At 40.0% G+C, this 16,809-nt stretch overlaps 1 protein-coding gene across 6 annotated transcripts in view; it reads right to left on the bottom strand.

Annotated features, from left to right (window-relative positions):
• The window catches only part of LOC143039558 (leucine-rich repeat serine/threonine-protein kinase 1-like), a 57,185-nt gene that overhangs the window by 27,522 nt on the left and 12,854 nt on the right, over positions 1-16,809 (bottom strand). For 4 of the 6 annotated variants that reach the window (XM_076209756.1, XM_076209760.1, XM_076209757.1 and 1 more), the window contains 17 exons: positions 15,890-16,049; positions 14,997-15,141; positions 14,716-14,852; positions 14,278-14,431; positions 13,779-14,046; positions 12,437-12,580; positions 12,008-12,162; positions 10,696-10,866; positions 10,265-10,423; positions 9,546-9,695; positions 9,024-9,216; positions 4,141-4,270; positions 3,386-3,634; positions 2,591-2,781; positions 1,810-2,045; positions 821-946; positions 230-397 (listed from right to left, as the gene is read on the bottom strand). In XM_076209756.1, coding sequence (XP_076065871.1) covers positions 230-397; positions 821-946; positions 1,810-2,045; positions 2,591-2,781; positions 3,386-3,634; positions 4,141-4,270; positions 9,024-9,216; positions 9,546-9,695; positions 10,265-10,423; positions 10,696-10,866; positions 12,008-12,162; positions 12,437-12,580; positions 13,779-14,046; positions 14,278-14,431; positions 14,716-14,852; positions 14,997-15,141; positions 15,890-16,049 — 2,936 coding nt within the window. Of the gene's footprint in view, positions 1-229; positions 398-820; positions 947-1,809; positions 2,046-2,590; positions 2,782-3,385; positions 3,635-4,140; positions 4,271-9,023; positions 9,217-9,545; positions 9,696-10,264; positions 10,424-10,695; positions 10,867-12,007; positions 12,163-12,436; positions 12,581-13,778; positions 14,047-14,277; positions 14,432-14,715; positions 14,853-14,996; positions 15,142-15,889; positions 16,050-16,494; positions 16,650-16,809 lie in introns of those variants that run through there. The other 2 variants (XM_076209761.1, XM_076209759.1) reach the window with 2 other exon arrangements.

Below are 16,809 nucleotides of genomic sequence, written 5' to 3'. Positions count from 1 at the left end.
ATACTAAAATGTGCATGTACATTAAAGAATGCAGAGGTGATAACAATTTGTTTTACAAAGATTTCCTGACTTAAACAAGGGTAACTGCTAACAAAGTTTAAAGTTTATAAGTCATTTCCTCTATGTCTACACAACAAGCCAATCTAATAATATAATATACTAAGATAAGGTGTATAAATATAAAACCGGAATAAGAATATGGATAAATATAAAAAAGAAGAAAAATTACTTTGAGGTAGCCAATGACATCCATAGTCTTGTACTTTTTACTGTCAATCATGGACTTTAAAGGCTCTTGAAGAGAACAGCCTCTTGTATTTAAGTTCCAGAGACGTGAAAGAAGACCCATTTCCGGTGGAAGTTCTGTCACCTCTGTGTTTCCTGACAAGTTCAGAACCTGAAAACGTAAATAATAACTTTTTAATTTTTTAATTTATTTATTCATCTTTTTATTCACTTGCAAAATGCTATAATTGGAGGGGTGGAAAAGTGGATCTTTGCTGTGGATGTATGGTCTGACACATCCGCCCCCTTAACTTCTTTGATACAATGATGCCTACACAGGCATCATGAGGTGCGAGTGGGTATACAAGAATGCCAGTGTAGGAGTCCCGATTATATTTATTTTGTAGTTGTAGCTGACTGACCCCAGAATTCTGTGAACTGGTTTGATCACGTTTGCTGTGTTTATTATAACTCAGAGTGAAAGAGAATGAGTAATACAGCGGCAGTGACTTTATATTTTATAATGCGAGTAGTATGATGCATCGTACATTAGGCATCTGATGTTGCATGCAAAAAGACTAGTAATGCAACTCACAGATAGGTTTGTGAAGTCATGCAATGTTGTTGGGAGCTCTCTCAGGTGATTGTTGCTAACATCGAGCATTGATAAGTTAGGAAACAAGAGACGTCCCTTGCTTGGTGTTCCAGATCTTCCAGTGGGCTGTAAAGCGAGGAAAAATTATGAGATTTCATGACATGGAATTCATACTCTGTCTATCTGTACACCAAGGGCTTCTTCCCCTTATAAGGGAGATAGTCAGCCAAGGTATGCACCCACCCCCACCCATTCCACTACTCTTTAAATCCATTATTTACATGCTCCCATATTCATTTCCCCCCTGGCTTAAGATCTTTTAATTAAATTAAATGAAGTGACCTTGCTGTGGATGTGCTGTGCCTCATTGCATTCCTTATGGCCCAGGGCAATGGGTGAGATGCAGGGATGACCCATCATCCAGGAGCCAAGAAAAGAGAGAGGGAGGAAAGGAAGGTGAATGGGAATGGAGTGGGTGGGGATGAAATGGGTGGGATTTTGGCTACCTCCCTTGTAAGGGGGGAAAGGCCCTTGGTATATGAATGTATACATGTAAGATTTTTGACCTTGCTTCACTGCTTCTGATCCAGCCGGTGGGTGGGGTGTGCGTGGGTGGGGGGATGGACTTTCATTCACAAGGAGCTAAGATATAAGAGAAAGCAATGGGTGTCTGATGGGTGAAGTGTAGGTGCATGCCTTGGCTGGTCACCCCCTTTACAAGGGGGAAAAGACCTTCTGTCATCACCTTAAGGATGATGAGTCACCCTATCCCCTGCTACACTGCTCAGATCAAAAGCAAAGCATTAAGACACTTTTCTTCCACAACAGATCCTAACAGCCACAGCTGGTTTACCTCTACTACTTTACAGTATGGCAATTCCTTCTTCAGTCACTAAAAACAAAAATAAAGATATTTGGCTAACCCCCTCTTTATCCAGTAAAAACAAAAATAAAAACAGAAAAAAGAAGAAAACAGTTAATCAACTTACATCACTTTCTTCTGCTTCATGTACAACATTGAATTCATTATCTTCCACATATAGATTTAATCTTGTGAGCTGATTATCAGCCAACACTAATGTTCTTAGTGTTTCCAGACGAGTGTGCCTTCGATGAATACAAACAACAGGGGTGGTGTTGGTGGCTACTGACAATGTGGTAGCAATGGTAGTGGAACTTGATGTGGAGTTAAGGTGAGGTCTTCCAAACCCATTTTTTCTCCTACCTGTTGTAAAACAAAGCAAGAAATCACACAACTACCAGATTACAATGTCAGCAACATATACATAATTCATATGACTTTCATGATGCAAAAATTAACAAAAACACATAAATACACCCAAGAGGTCTCTTAATCCAACTGCCACTTGTGAGGACATTTGGGCCCAGGAGGACATAAAACCACTTCTGTAACTGGTAGTGTTTTATGTCCTGGGCCAGTTCCCAAGGTGGGTTTACACCCTAAGCCCAAATGTCAGCACAAGTGGCAGTTGGCAAGTGATGGATTAAGAGACCTAGGTGTGCGATGACATACATTAATCACTGGGTACCCTTAAAACATAACTACAAAAGTTCAACAAAATATATGATGCATTTGATATAAACTAGTGTAAAGAAATACATTACTAGATAAACCTATCATTGACCACAATAAGCCAATCAGATACACCTACCTAAATGTAAGAAATTTATGACAAGTGATGTAAAACTATCCCACTACATTAGAAGAAGAAGAAGAAGAAGAAGAAGAAGAGTTAGCAATTAGCATACCTTGACAATATGATCCCTTCCCTCCTTTGCCCATTTCAAACAAAGAGTAACAGGAAGAGTGTGTCGACTCAAGACTTTCTAAGGATTCACTGCGAGGAATATTACTTGGCCAGGAACGGATGCCATTGTGTGATAGATCTAATTGTTTGAGACCTACTGGGTAGTTTGATGCTGGACCCATTTCTGTAAGTCTGGAAAAAAATCACAGTAGAATTAAGTTAACTTATGTACTTCACTTAACAGAAAGATTCAGTAACATGAACAGAAATTTTCTATGCCCATGGATAACAAAAGCAAGAACTATAAACATATCTAGTTAAAAATGGATAATAAATCCTGTGTACATACTTTACTACATAAGTACATGTCAACACTGTCTAATAAAGAGCTACCATCAAACAGAGCATCTTAATCTGAGTTTATTCATGACTAGTTCTGCTGCATTGTTTCTGACCCATCATCCAGGAGGAACCACGAAAAGAGGGAAGGAGGGATGGTGAATGGGAGTGAAATGAGTAAGAATGGAATGGGTGGGGGGTGAAATGGGTGAGAGTGAAATGGGAGGGAGTGGCTATTTGCCTTTTGACTTGGCTACCTCCCTTGTATGGGGGAAAAAGGTCCAGGTGTACAGATAGATACATACATAGTTTTGCAGATAAGCTTTCCTTTGTGAAAGCTTACCTGTGAAACTATTCATTAATAAACTCAAATTAAGACTCCTGTGTCCCTCTTCACACCCATGGAACCTGTCAGAGAGTCTCAACGAAAAGCTAATACCTGCTTAAGACATTTTACCTGTTGTAACTGAGATTCAATCTATTGAGTGAAAGAGCAAGGCAGGCAAGACCCGTAGGAACAGCAGTGAAAGCATTGTGAGCCAAATTCAGTGCTTGGAGATGTGATGTCAATGTTCCCTCCATCTCAGATGGCCCAGCCAGGGATTCTTGAACTTCGACACTGGTGGACCAAAGGCTGTGGTGCTTAAGATCCCGCTGCCGACAACAAGTAATCACATTGTCGTGTTTGCCTAAGGTGAACACACTTCTGGGGGAAAACGTAATTAACATAAAGTTCTGAAGAAAGAAATTTGTAAAAGAATATATATATACTCTAAAGTTTATACAAAATAACAGAAAAAAAATTGGATGTTAAGTATGTTTTGAATCCACTCAAAATATCCTTGGTATCGGTTTATCTCCTAATCATATATATCTAAAAAGAAAACCAACTATCATAACATCTGTACTCAAATATTTTGATACACACAGCTGCTCATATCTTGATGTAAACCCTTGGATTATCTAATGATGGCTTATTATAGGAAAGCAATCTTCACACTCACACCCAACCATACACACAGCTTCTTTCCTGTATACTACAATTAGATATGCATTCAGACAGTTTTGATGAACATAAAAATGACTTTACAAAACATATCATGAAACAGAGTTTCCTACACTGATGCATCAACTCCTAGAACACACACAAACACAAACCAAAAATGCAATAAAATAAAAATTGTCTGGATCAACTATCACTTCAATGTTTACCTTGGATCTATTTGTTTCCTCCTTCCTGGTGATTCCTCTGTTGATACTTCTAGAATAGAGTGTTGCTGTTCACCAATAGAAGACAAGCTGTCCTCGTCACTGATTTCACTCACTGTCTCTGATCCTGTGCCTGGGACACACACACAAAAATTTGGTGTCATATTCAAATTTCTTTTATTTATTGTGTCTCCCCACAAATAGAAATAGAGAACTGACACTTTCAGAAACTCACATCATCCACCACCTGTTTGTATTGGAAGCAAACCAAAACTATGCAATTCAAGGTGTTTAAACAAAAGAAAAATTCAAGAGTATATGATTTCGTCTCAGTAGGTTTGCCTTCCTTCCCTTGTGATATCTATATCCATTTTCTTTTTTATTAAGTTCCCACTACACAAGCCCTCCCCACCTCTTTCTTACTCTAAGAACTTCTCCACTCCCTTTATTCCACACCAATACCTTAAACTCCTCCATGCTTGTGTATATGTTTTCACCCACCCTCATCACAACCACAACATCATATACCTTCCTTGAGTGACTCATGGACTCACCCAGCACCCATTGCTGGTTACCTGAAGTCTGCGGGTCTTCTGCAAGAAAGACTGGGGGACAATGGATTGACTGATTCCTCTTCAAGTGATTATATCCAGGCCACCATCCAGCATTGAAACAGTACATACATACATACATACATATACCAAGGCTTTTTCCCCCTTACAAGGGGGGTAGCCAAAAAGAAAAAGGCATAAAATCATTCCCACCCATTCCATCCCTGAATACACTCCACACCCCTCCACCCTCCCTCTTATCTTAGCACCTCCTGAATGATGGGTCATCCCTGCACCTTGTCCACTTTTTTTTTTTAATTCAATTAAAAAAAAAAATTAAAACAGTACTAAAACTAAACAGGCCTGGCCAGAGAATCAAGACTGCCTCTGATGCAATTGCTACACAGCACAGAACACTTTATCCTGCACTTCCCTCATCCAGCCAACAATGTACAGTATCTCTTCCTGGAGCTGCAACGTCTACGTCGTGGGACCACCCCCCAACCCCAAGAGTTGGGGGCCAATCAGCAGCAACTACCCCTGGCCATCAGCTCTACGCGGATGGCACCGATCCCCAGGGAGGAGCTACGCCTACCTGGGGGAGTACCACAATCCTTTTTTTCCAACACACAATGTTACGTTTTTTCTGCACTGAGGGGTCATTTTCCGGCGATCACCCCTCTTCTTCTACTTTTAGCCGGAGATGTAGAGAGCAATCCTGGGCCCACCACAAAATACACATGCCCAACATGCTCTAAACCCATTACTTCGAGCAGACAGACAAAGGGCTCAGTTCAGTGCAATATGTGCAAAAACTGGGCCCACCTCACTTGTACAACACTTGCTGACACAAACCAATACCACCGATTAGTACTCCCCTTCCTTTGTCCCCGATCTCTCCTTTCCCCCCCTCTGACCCAGATCCTACACCTTCCCCACTACCACCCCAACCTCAACCCCAAACGGCAACATACAACACATACAAAACACACAACATCAACATATTACAACACAACATTGACGGTATTAACACTAAAAAACATGAACTTGAAACATTTTCTTAAACAACACAACATACACATTGCAATTCTACAAGAAACAAAATTAAGACACTCACACAAAACACCATCATTTCATAATTACACCACCATCAGACAAGACCGGACTGACGGCAATGGCGGTGGACTCATCACCCTGATCCACCATTCCATCTGTTTTGTGGACACAAGTGCCACAACCAAAATTCTCCTCCCTACCACAGATAACACAACAGAAACCCAATCCATTCGTATCCGCACAGGCAACAATTCAACACTAACAATAGTTAACATGTACATTCCCCCCCAATCATCCCCCACAGTTCCAACCACCTTCAGACCTCAACTCAGCCAACTAACCTCAATCCCCAACCTGATCATGGGTGGTGACTTCAAAGCCAAGTCGTCTGCCTGGTTTGTCGACAACCCTGACACAGACAGAGGGCTTGATATACAGACTCAATTCGACTCATTGACTATCATGAACAACACGCATAATCATACACATATCCCATACCAAGCCCTCTACACTCCCTCCTCTCCTGATATCACCTTTTGCTCCCCCTGCCTAACCCCAACAACATCATGGAGAGTGGTCGGAGTCCTTGGTTCTGACCACCTTCCAATCATCATCACCACCAAAACAAGATGCACCCCAGCTGGCCACAGACACACTTACACCAATTACAAGAGAGCTAACTGGGAAGCCTTTAATGAAGAGACAGAACAACATTTTGAAACACTTAACAGTACACCAATCACAAACATAAACAATGCTGTGCACGCTTTTAATACAATCATACAAAACGCAGACAAGAGATACATCCCTAGAGGCAACAGAAAATCACACAACCCCAACTTCACACCAGAAATCCAAGGCCTCATCAGACAACGTGACACACTTAAACACGATACCCCCACACCTATCCCTCAAAACATAGCAGACCAAATACAAACACTAAACACTGTGATTGCCAATAAAATACATGAACAAAAAACACAAAATTGGCAAATCTTTATCAATACACTTGATCACAAAACAAACACCAGCAAATTGTACAAAACACTCAACAGCATCACACTATCCAACACTAACACTACACGCTCTCACGCAGCAATAATCACAACAACAGATAATCTACCCTCAAACAGACAACAAGCAAAAGCACTCATACGTCATTTTGCACAGACGAGCCATCTTACATCTCACCCTGACGACCGACGCACCATTCGACGTAAGAAAGACTTTCCCACAGACTCAGACTATACACCCTTCATAGACAGTCAGACAAAACTCATAATGCATAGTCTCAAGCACTCATCTGCCTGTGGCCCTGATAACATAAGCAACATCCACCTAAAACACATTGGACCACAAGGTATACACGCACTCACAAACATTGCAAACTACAGCTATTCACACAACACTATACCCGACATCTGGAAGCATGGTAAAATAATCACCATTCCAAAACCGAACAAAGACCCAACAATCCCAACATCGCACCGCCCAATCACACTTCTCTGCACCCCCTCTAAAGTCATTGAACGCCTAATACTTAAACTTGTCACACCATATATTCCCCTTGCTGACTCACAACACGGTTTTAGGCCACTACACTCCACAAACACTCTTCTGACAAACCTCACACAAAGAATTTTAGATGGCATCAATTCAGATAGGCCCCACCACAGAACACTTCTTATAACATTGGACATTAGTAAAGCTTTTGATGCTATCCCCCGCCACAACCTAACAAATAAAATATATAACACAGACATGCACAATAACACCAAAAGATGGCTGGCCAATTATCTGGCAGGCAGGAATGCTCATGTGTCATATAATGGCCAATCATCGCACATCAGAAACATTAAGAACGGAGTACCACAGGGCTCAGTTCTATCCCCCACATTATTTAATCTATACATGCATGACTTACCCACGCCAGACACCTCAGAAATACAAATCTCTTCCTACGCAGACGACATAACAATCACATGCACACATCGTAACACAGACAAAGCTGCAGAAATAATCCAGCCTTACCTTGACACACTCAACACATGGTTCATCACAAACAGACTCAAAATAGCTCCAACCAAATCTACAGCAACACTTCTCACCAACTGGACAAAAGAACACAAATACATACCTCATCTCTACATCAACAACACTCTAATACCACACACAAACACACCAAAAATTCTTGGTGTAACATACGATACATCCATGTCTTTCAAACAACACCTCACAAACATAAAAAACAAATGCACACCTAGACTTAACGCACTTAAGTCAATCACTGGAACAACATTTGGACAAAACAAAGAAACTAATATAACAATATACAAACAATGCATACGCTCAGTGATGAATTATGCGAGTCCTGCATGGGCTCCTAATCTCAGTGAGACACACCACAACACCCTTCAAATCATACAAAACAAAGCCCTAAAAACAATTACAGGCTGCACAAATACATCACCTACAGACCATTTACACCATGAAACAAAAGTCCTCAAAGTCAAGGACCACCTCGACATGAGAGGCACACAAACACTTGCTGCAGCCACCACAAACACATCACACCCGCTACACTACATAGCAGAACACCCACACACACCAAGAAACATTAAAACTACACCCATAGACCTTTATTACTCACAGATACTCTCTTCTCTTCCTCCACAACCACCAAATACCAGCCTCCGGAAACATATTCATAATCATATCACTCACCGCTCCATTAACACACTGAAAGACAACACACTGCTGCATGCCAGACCCCCTGATATCCACCCTTCTGAATCCTCTCTCCCACGTAAGGACAGAGTCCACTTGGCCAGACTGCGATGCGGTCACCACCCAGCACTTCTAAGCTACCAGAAGAGGCTGGACGACCGTGTTGTGAACAGCTGCCCAGGATGTAACACTTCACCCCATACCATACAACACATAATGGAAGACTGCATTATACACAATCATGCACGCAAACAACACAACATACACTCTATAAAGGATTTGTGGGAAAACCCAGTTTCGGCTGTGGCCTTCCTTGGGGAGACGGGACTGCTCGGACAGACAGTCTAGGGAACGACAACAACAACAAATCCTTCCTTGAGGGGCTTGTAGACCAATCCAGCAGCTGTTGCCAGTGACCTGGTGGCCAGAGGTCTACAGCAGGCAAGATCTAGGGCAATGGACTGATTGATTTGATGCGTATATTTCTGTCCATCATATTTCCTGGACAGCCCAAGTGGTGCACTTCTTTGTGCGAATCTTTCCACCACTCACCTGAGTCTGGACCGTAACCATCAGGTCTGACAGGAAGGTCATGCAAGAGATTTAGGGCGGCATTTAATTCCCGAAGCTTTGGAGCCAACCATAACTTGTAGGGTAGAGATGAAAGCTTGTTGTTGGAAACGTCTATGATTTGTAAGTTTGGGAGGTCAAAAAGACCATCTGGTAATGAGTCTAGACGGTTGTCCTGAGGGCAAAGAGAAAAATATAAAGTGAGAGAGAGAGGGAGGGAGAAAGAGAAAGAAAAAGATGGGAAAAAGGGGGAGAAAAAAGGATGGAAAGTAGAAGGAAAAAGAAAAGAGAAAAAGGAAAGAGAGATAGAGAGTGAAATGGAGAGAGAGATTTGGAAAGAAAAAGAAACAATGAAAAGGAGGAAAAGAGAGAGGGGAGAGAAAAAAGAGAAAAAAAAAAGATGAAAAGAGAGAGAAAGAGAGAAGGATTGAAAGAGAAGGAATATGTATCCATAAATAACATACAAATGAATGTATGTACAGTGCAGACACATATGTTTCTTACCTGCAAATGAATTTCTTCTAGAACTGATATTGGTCCGAGCATCATTTCTTTACGAGGTGAGCATTTTCTTGGTAGAGTCACAGTACCATCGACAAATTGTCCTATACATGATGGTAACTGCTCTATTTTGTTCTGAGCAGCATTGAGACTCTGAAATTAGAATCTTCAATATTAATCTATATTAATTACAATAACATCTGCAAATCCACTTACTTTAGTCCTACAAGACATAATGGGTATATATGTATCTATAACACCACTTTATAGTCATATTAGAAGGGGAGCAACCACTGGTTGTCATCTCTCTTAAACGTAACAAAGAAGAAAAAATGTAGTAGAAGTTGATGGAGAAAGATCTTGGGCCCAATCTGGATCGGAGTGTCAGCCACTTGGGGCGCCACCTCCAGATGGAGGTGAGGGTGGTGACGGGCTTTGAAGAGGGGCAGTCGAGAGACAATTCTCACTTTTTTTTTTTTTTTTTTTACAGCACGGTTAGAGAATGGCAATCTTTTTTAATCTAATATTCTTTTTTACTAAATTCCTTTCCTTTGTAAAGGAAACATAAATGGAGAAATTGCTTTTCTATCAGATGGCTTAGAGTTGCCTCTTACTCCTTTATGCCTCAGAAAAAAAAAGGTAGCTGACCTCCAAAAGGGTGAGAGTGTGTCATAATATCTCTCTCCTTCTTTGGTTGATTATTCAATTCATCAGCCTCATACCTTCAAGCTAGGGAGCTGAAAGATAGTTTCAGGGAGTTGTATGAGTGCATTGTTCGAGATGTCAAGTCGAGTGATAGCGTACAGTGCCACCACCTGGTTGCGAGGATTCAACTTCAGCTTGGGGTTGAGGTTTATAGCAGCATCTACTAGCCACTGATCCTGTGGGAACATAACAGGTAATTAAAGCCCAGCAAACTTTAGTACACTAGGTTCATTAAGAGTTAATGGTAGCACATATTTACCAATAAACAGCAAGACACATCAGTTCTGGAAACTGAGTTACAGTTGTGGATTTCATTATCAAAGACAACTTTAAACCCTGCAACACTGTAGCATGATTTTCAGATTTTGTTCTCGCCAATGTCCAAATAAAATTTGCACCATGTTATTGCCTTGAAGGGGTTATATAAAATATGCAGAAAAACTCTTGCCTTTAAGTACGAGAGACACCGCTGTCCATGCCAGTTGATTGTGACCGGAGTGCTTGGACACAGTGAAGAGTACATTCCCCCTGAGCTTGGGATACTCAGGGAGCTGAACTGCTGGTTGGGTTTTATGTCTAAAGCTCGTTTGTTGATTTTAAACTCTGGATCAGGATGTGCCTGGGGATGGAATCAATAGCATGTGCCAACTTCAGATGAATTCTATCCTATATACTACAAGGTCTCTTCCCCCATATGAGAGAGGTACCTAGCCAAGGCATGCACCTACCCCCCCACTCATCACCCATTCCCTTTTCATCTTAGCTCCTTGTGGATGAAGGGTCATTTCTGTCTCCTACTCACTGCCCAGGTCATCAGAAGCAATGCAGCAAGACACAGCACATCCACAACAGGGCCAGGTACTTCATTAACACAGAAACTCTCCCTCCTTGTCCACTCTTGAGTAAAAAGAAAAGGAGAAATCCCTTTGGGATGTAACAGTTTACTTTTCATTCTCAGTCACTCTCCCCTCACACCCATCCCCTGCCTTCTCCCTTCCCTGCTTAACAGACATTCCCCTTCTGCTCAAAGCCCCCTTCACCCCATTCATCCATCTCATTCTTGGTCTACCACTCAGGTTCGCTCCATCCACCTCTGCCTTTCACACCTTTTTTGCTAATTACAAACCTAATTACAATCATGGTTGAAGAAGTTAATGTATGGATTTAAGTAATTATTGTCCTATCTTTTAAAAGTGTGGTCGTAACGGCTATGTAAGCAACATATGTAAAAAATGAAGAGGAAGAAAGTATACATATAACTACTCTTTTCATCTACAAAGAAATTCCCTATAAAAGATTCCTTAACCTCTTATGAGTGACGAATAAAACATAAGGATTAACTTCTGTTCTCCTCCTCTTCACACAACTCCCCTTTAGCCTCTTACTTCACTTCTTCCTTTATTACCTCCCATCTATTCTCCTATTATCTGCAACCCCTCCCCCTCCTCCCATAAAACTAGGTACAGTAATCCCTCCCACATCCAAAATGCCATTATCAAAAAACTTGCCCTTGTTGTGGTGGCAATAGGGCTCCAAGTCCAACTGTTTTGCTACTTGCATCACTGTTATGGCAGAGTGGAGGTGGGGGTGGGATAATTTCACCTCTTGTATCTGAATACTCTCCAAACCCAGACACCTTGGGACCCAATCAGTTCAGATCTGGGGGAGTTTACTATATGTGCATAGATATTTGTGGTGTGGGCAGAGGGGAACATACTATACATGCATAGATATTTGGGTTAGGGGGGAGGGGAACATACCTTCAGAGCAAGCAGCTTGGACACTATGATTTCATCTCGTGCATGAGCTGCTATGAAAAGTGCTTTACACTCATCATCTCTTGCATGACTTTGGAGAAGTAGATCCAACATCCATAAGTCACGATTCCTACAAGCCTCAACCAGTGCAGTGGAACCTGCAATTACAACATATCTAATCTCACACAACATGTAAACAAGTATCAACATCTAGAAAACTATTGACTTTTATAAAGATGCACAACAATCTGTAAATGTTTCTACATGCATGCACATTGACAACTCATATTAAGTAATATGAAACCATCTAGAAAAAAAAAATCAACCAAAATTCTTCAATACATAAAAAAGCAAATAGTTTTGACAGCTAATCTTCTGGGAGTATCAGCTTACATATAAAATAACACAAGCTCAGTTCAATGAGGGCATTACCCGTAAATATGTACTCATCCTCTGCAAGTCTGGCCATTTCATCATCAGGCAAGTAAACACGGAGGTTTGGATTTGCTCCTGCTGCCAAGAGCATTGCCACAATGCTGTGGTGTTTGTTTTTTACTGCTACATGAAGGGACGTCTCTATTAAAAGAAAAATAGTGTATAAAAAATCAATACAATTTAAAAGTTCAGCTTAATGATAAATAAAAAGAAAAGATCACAACCCAAAACCACTATTCTCCAATTGGACTCTCTTTCTCATCAAAAAAGGTAGTATGAAAAGGTATATACCAGTCAAAACATCTATATTCTAAGAGGTTCTTCAGGAGTTACAACCATGGTTCATGAAATCAAATGTACATAGAAAGCAATCTTCTAGCAAAAACAAATCAAGAAATCCATAGCATTCTTCACCAGTAACTGGAATCCTCCATTTCAGCTCCTTTCTTTTCTTATGTGATATTTCCTTTGCCTTTTTTCACTGAATATATGCATACTAAAGTCCGTTTCCCCTTTAGAAAGGGGGGGGGAGGCTAATAGCACATACCCACATCATACATAATCAAAACCCATCAAATCTCTCCCATCCCAGAGCTTTGGGGATGAAGGGACATCAGATTCCTTGCCATATTATTTGAGTCAAAAGCAATGTAGCAAAGCACAGCTCTTCCACAAAAGGGCCCAACAGCTGGAGCTGTTTTATTTCCACCACTTCATCATCCACTCAAAATAATTTATGGAGACAGGAAGAACACCACTTGAGCTTGTACCATCTCTTCATTCATTTACAATTGGCCTCTGTTCACTAAAATCCCCAGTGCTTTCTTTTTCTGGTCAAGAGACATGCCACGAGCATCTGTACTACCCTCCACATTGGCCAAGCACCTCACTCACAACCCTCCTCCCCCAACTACAAGCTCACTCCATCTAACCCTCCCCTCCACACTCTTTTTCTTGGTCAGTTCTCTTTCACATACTTCCTCCACATGCCTTAACCACCCCAGTGCTCCCCAGTCATTTTTCTTTTAATATATTCTTCCAGCCCAAACTTTAATTATTAATGATTAATAAAAAACTTGTGCCTTTGCTATATTTCTCCATTCTTATTCTAACTTATTAACAATCATCAATGGATATCATACACTTTGCTATATTTTCTTACCTTCCAGCTTCATCCACTACTCCAGTGGTCTGACAAATTAATGCTGTAACTACCACTACTACTCCTACCCTCTATTTTACTTATGTGTCATTAATAATGAATCCTCTTCCTGGTATTACATTTCCTGGCCTTCTCTTCTACAAGTGGATTGCTACAGTGTCGTAGATGGAGACTCACCTGTGCTACTATTACAGTACATATCAATATCCATGGGCGAGATCATGTTCTCCCTCTGCATGTGTTCAGGTTTGACTAGATTCAACTTTGACATAAGTGCTTGGATGCTGCCAGAAATGCGGTGTTTGGTGAGGTTGACAACGTCATCAGTCTTCTCATCTGCCAGTCCTTCATTGTTGTCTTCACTTGATTTCTCATTGTCATTGTTCTTCCCTTCACATGAAAGCTCCTCTCTAAGTTTTATATCTTTTTCAATTTCTTCTCTAGTCTAAATGTAATAAGAAAACTATACTCAGTAAGAATAATCAAATAGATGCCCCTTCCAAAAAAGAGAAAGAGATAGTAGATATAGAAATAGAGAAAGATACATATAGAGATAGACAAAGAGAGAGAGAGATAGAGAGAGAGAGAAAGAGGAAGAGATTCTTTGTTTCTTTCACATATAATATCAAAACTATGGTGATTAAAGGTACATTTACACAAATGAAATTAATCTCACCTTAACTTTGGTTGCTTGCACTCTATACTTAAGTAGAAGGTCAACAATTTTTTGGTTGCCTACATAGCAGGCTAAATACAGAGCACTCTGGCCCGTCACATCACGCATATTTAAATCAAAAGCCATATCATATTCCCATCTCTGTGTTTTGTCCCTATACAAAACAAATAAAAATGTACAAATTAAGACTGAATACTTCTTAATAAAAAATATGGAAGATTAACATTCTAAAGCCTCATATAAATTTCATGTGCATAACCCAGCTAAATGGCACTTACTAAAGAAGTTTTGAGGATATTAATGAATAATAACATTTCTCACTGATCTATTATGTAATGACACTAGATAATGTTTTGATCTCATCCTCTGGTTTAAAGTAATAAAATAAATAGACATGTAAACAGTAAACATAAATAAATAAAAGAAGAAACAACCTACTTATATTTGTGAAGAACTTCTTCTGGATATGGGAATTTTAGGAGAAGTTCCAGCACAGCCACATGCCCATTGATGATACAAGCATGGAGTGGTAGCCATCGTTCTACTGTACATACACTTGCTAAATGGGGAAATTTCTGAAATACAAAAGTCATCAGAAATCAGTATCAAATACTTGGTAATATGGGAGTAGGAGTAGAAAGATAATTCAATAGGTTTATTGAGTAACAAATTAAAAATGCAAGCAAAATAAATAGACACTACAATATGACTCTCCTAACCTTAAGGAGCATTTCTGCAATATCCTTCCTGCCGTAGTAACATGCGATGTACAGAGGTGAATACTTGGTAACAGGGTGGATTCGCCCATCAGCACCATGCTCCAGCAGCAGGCGTACCATCTCCTTCTGCCCTTCCTCACAGGCTCTGGCACATGAAATGATTAGTTGAATATCACTTATACAACCTAGACAATACTCAACTTACATAACACTGAAGACACAGACAACACAAAAAATAATACACTATTTCTATTTGAGAGATTTATTGAAGAACCTGGAGACCATTATCTTGTTCCCAATGCCTCACCCACTTTATCCTCGAGTTCTATTCAACCATTTTGTTCTCTGCTGGTCCTTACTACCTCATGCTGTCACATATATATATATACTTATTTTTTTCAAATACCATATTTTTGTAGTGATGACAATATTTTTGTTATCAAAGAGTGTACTCTATACTATACAAAATTAAATTAAAAATATTGATTATTTTATTACCTTGAGTATAATTTTTTAAGAGAAGGTTGGCCATAAGGAAGTGGTTCTTCATGTTTTTTAGTTCCAATACTCTAACTCCAAGTTAACTTTATACCTCCTGTATCATTTTCTTTGTGTTTTCTTTATTGTTGGGTTCCAAATTGCACAAGAAAGGTAATATTTATTAATATGAAAACCTTTTAGGATGTGGGGCATTTTCTTTCTGCTGTCCCAACTCTGTGTTAACACCTGCCCTGTTCTGGGTATTTTTCTTTTTTTCATGTGGTGAGTGAAGGTCACATGTATGATAAATGTGAAGCTAAGTACAGTATGTTATGGTTTTTGACTAACAGCCACTGGCCATTTGATTTGCCTGCTGGATCTTTTCCCCTCTTTTTTCATGTAAATAAACTCACTTGAAAAGAAGGGTATTGGATCCATTAGGAGCAGAGTTGATGATAATTTCTTCTTCAGCACCCAGGTCTCTAAGGATTGTGCGAGCTCGTGAGACATCTCCTTGACTGCAGGACTCACGAAGGGCCGAATGCAGCTCTTGACGAGCAAGTTCACGGGCATCTGTAAAAAGGAAAAAAGAAAATGATGTAGCATTATAGAATTTTTAATGAAACAAAATCTAAAGTCTTTCATAACACCATATTAAAATTCTATTGACGTAAACTAAAGTAAAACAACCCTTTAAGTCAATTTTCTTCAGAGATAAAACTAGCACAAACAAGTTTTCCCTCTCCTAATGCACACAACACTCAATCATTTGCCCAGAAAATAATATAATTAGATAAAGATGGACATTTCAACTAGAAAACACAGACTGACATTTCATAAACAATTATGACTGATCACAACTATTGTGTGCTCTTGACCTACTAAGGTTCAAAAGGTATTATTACATATGATGAAAGACTAGCAAAGAGACTATAAAGTGAATAATTGGATGGGGTGAGCTTGAGAAGAAGATTGAGAATGAGACAGATGGATGAGGTAAAAGGGGCTTTGAACATACTTAGGATGTATGTTGAGCAGGGATGAGAGTGCAAAACAGGGATGTTCCCATCTTCATAATCCATTTTGAATGGATGAGGAAGGGACTGGGTTCCCATATGGTAAAATCAATCAATTGTTGCCTTGAATTTCACTGACTAGAAACCTGCAGCCCTACAGCAGCTGGCAATGATTTTCAGGCCCTTCCATAGAGCTCTCTTGGGAAACACCCTGGACTGAAATCTGTGTTATATTATCATGGAAATGGTTCTACATCATCGGATGAGAGTAGTAGAAAGAGAGGAGCTTCACTGGCTGTCATCCTTATGTGAGAATG

This window comes from Oratosquilla oratoria, chromosome 26 (genome assembly GCF_046742065.1).
Source record: "Oratosquilla oratoria isolate Oo_2021 chromosome 26, ASM4674206v1, whole genome shotgun sequence".
Classification (NCBI taxonomy): domain Eukaryota; kingdom Metazoa; phylum Arthropoda; class Malacostraca; order Stomatopoda; family Squillidae; genus Oratosquilla; species Oratosquilla oratoria.
Note: the sequence above shows the minus strand (reverse complement) of the source record. Positions and strands in the feature narration are given on the sequence as shown.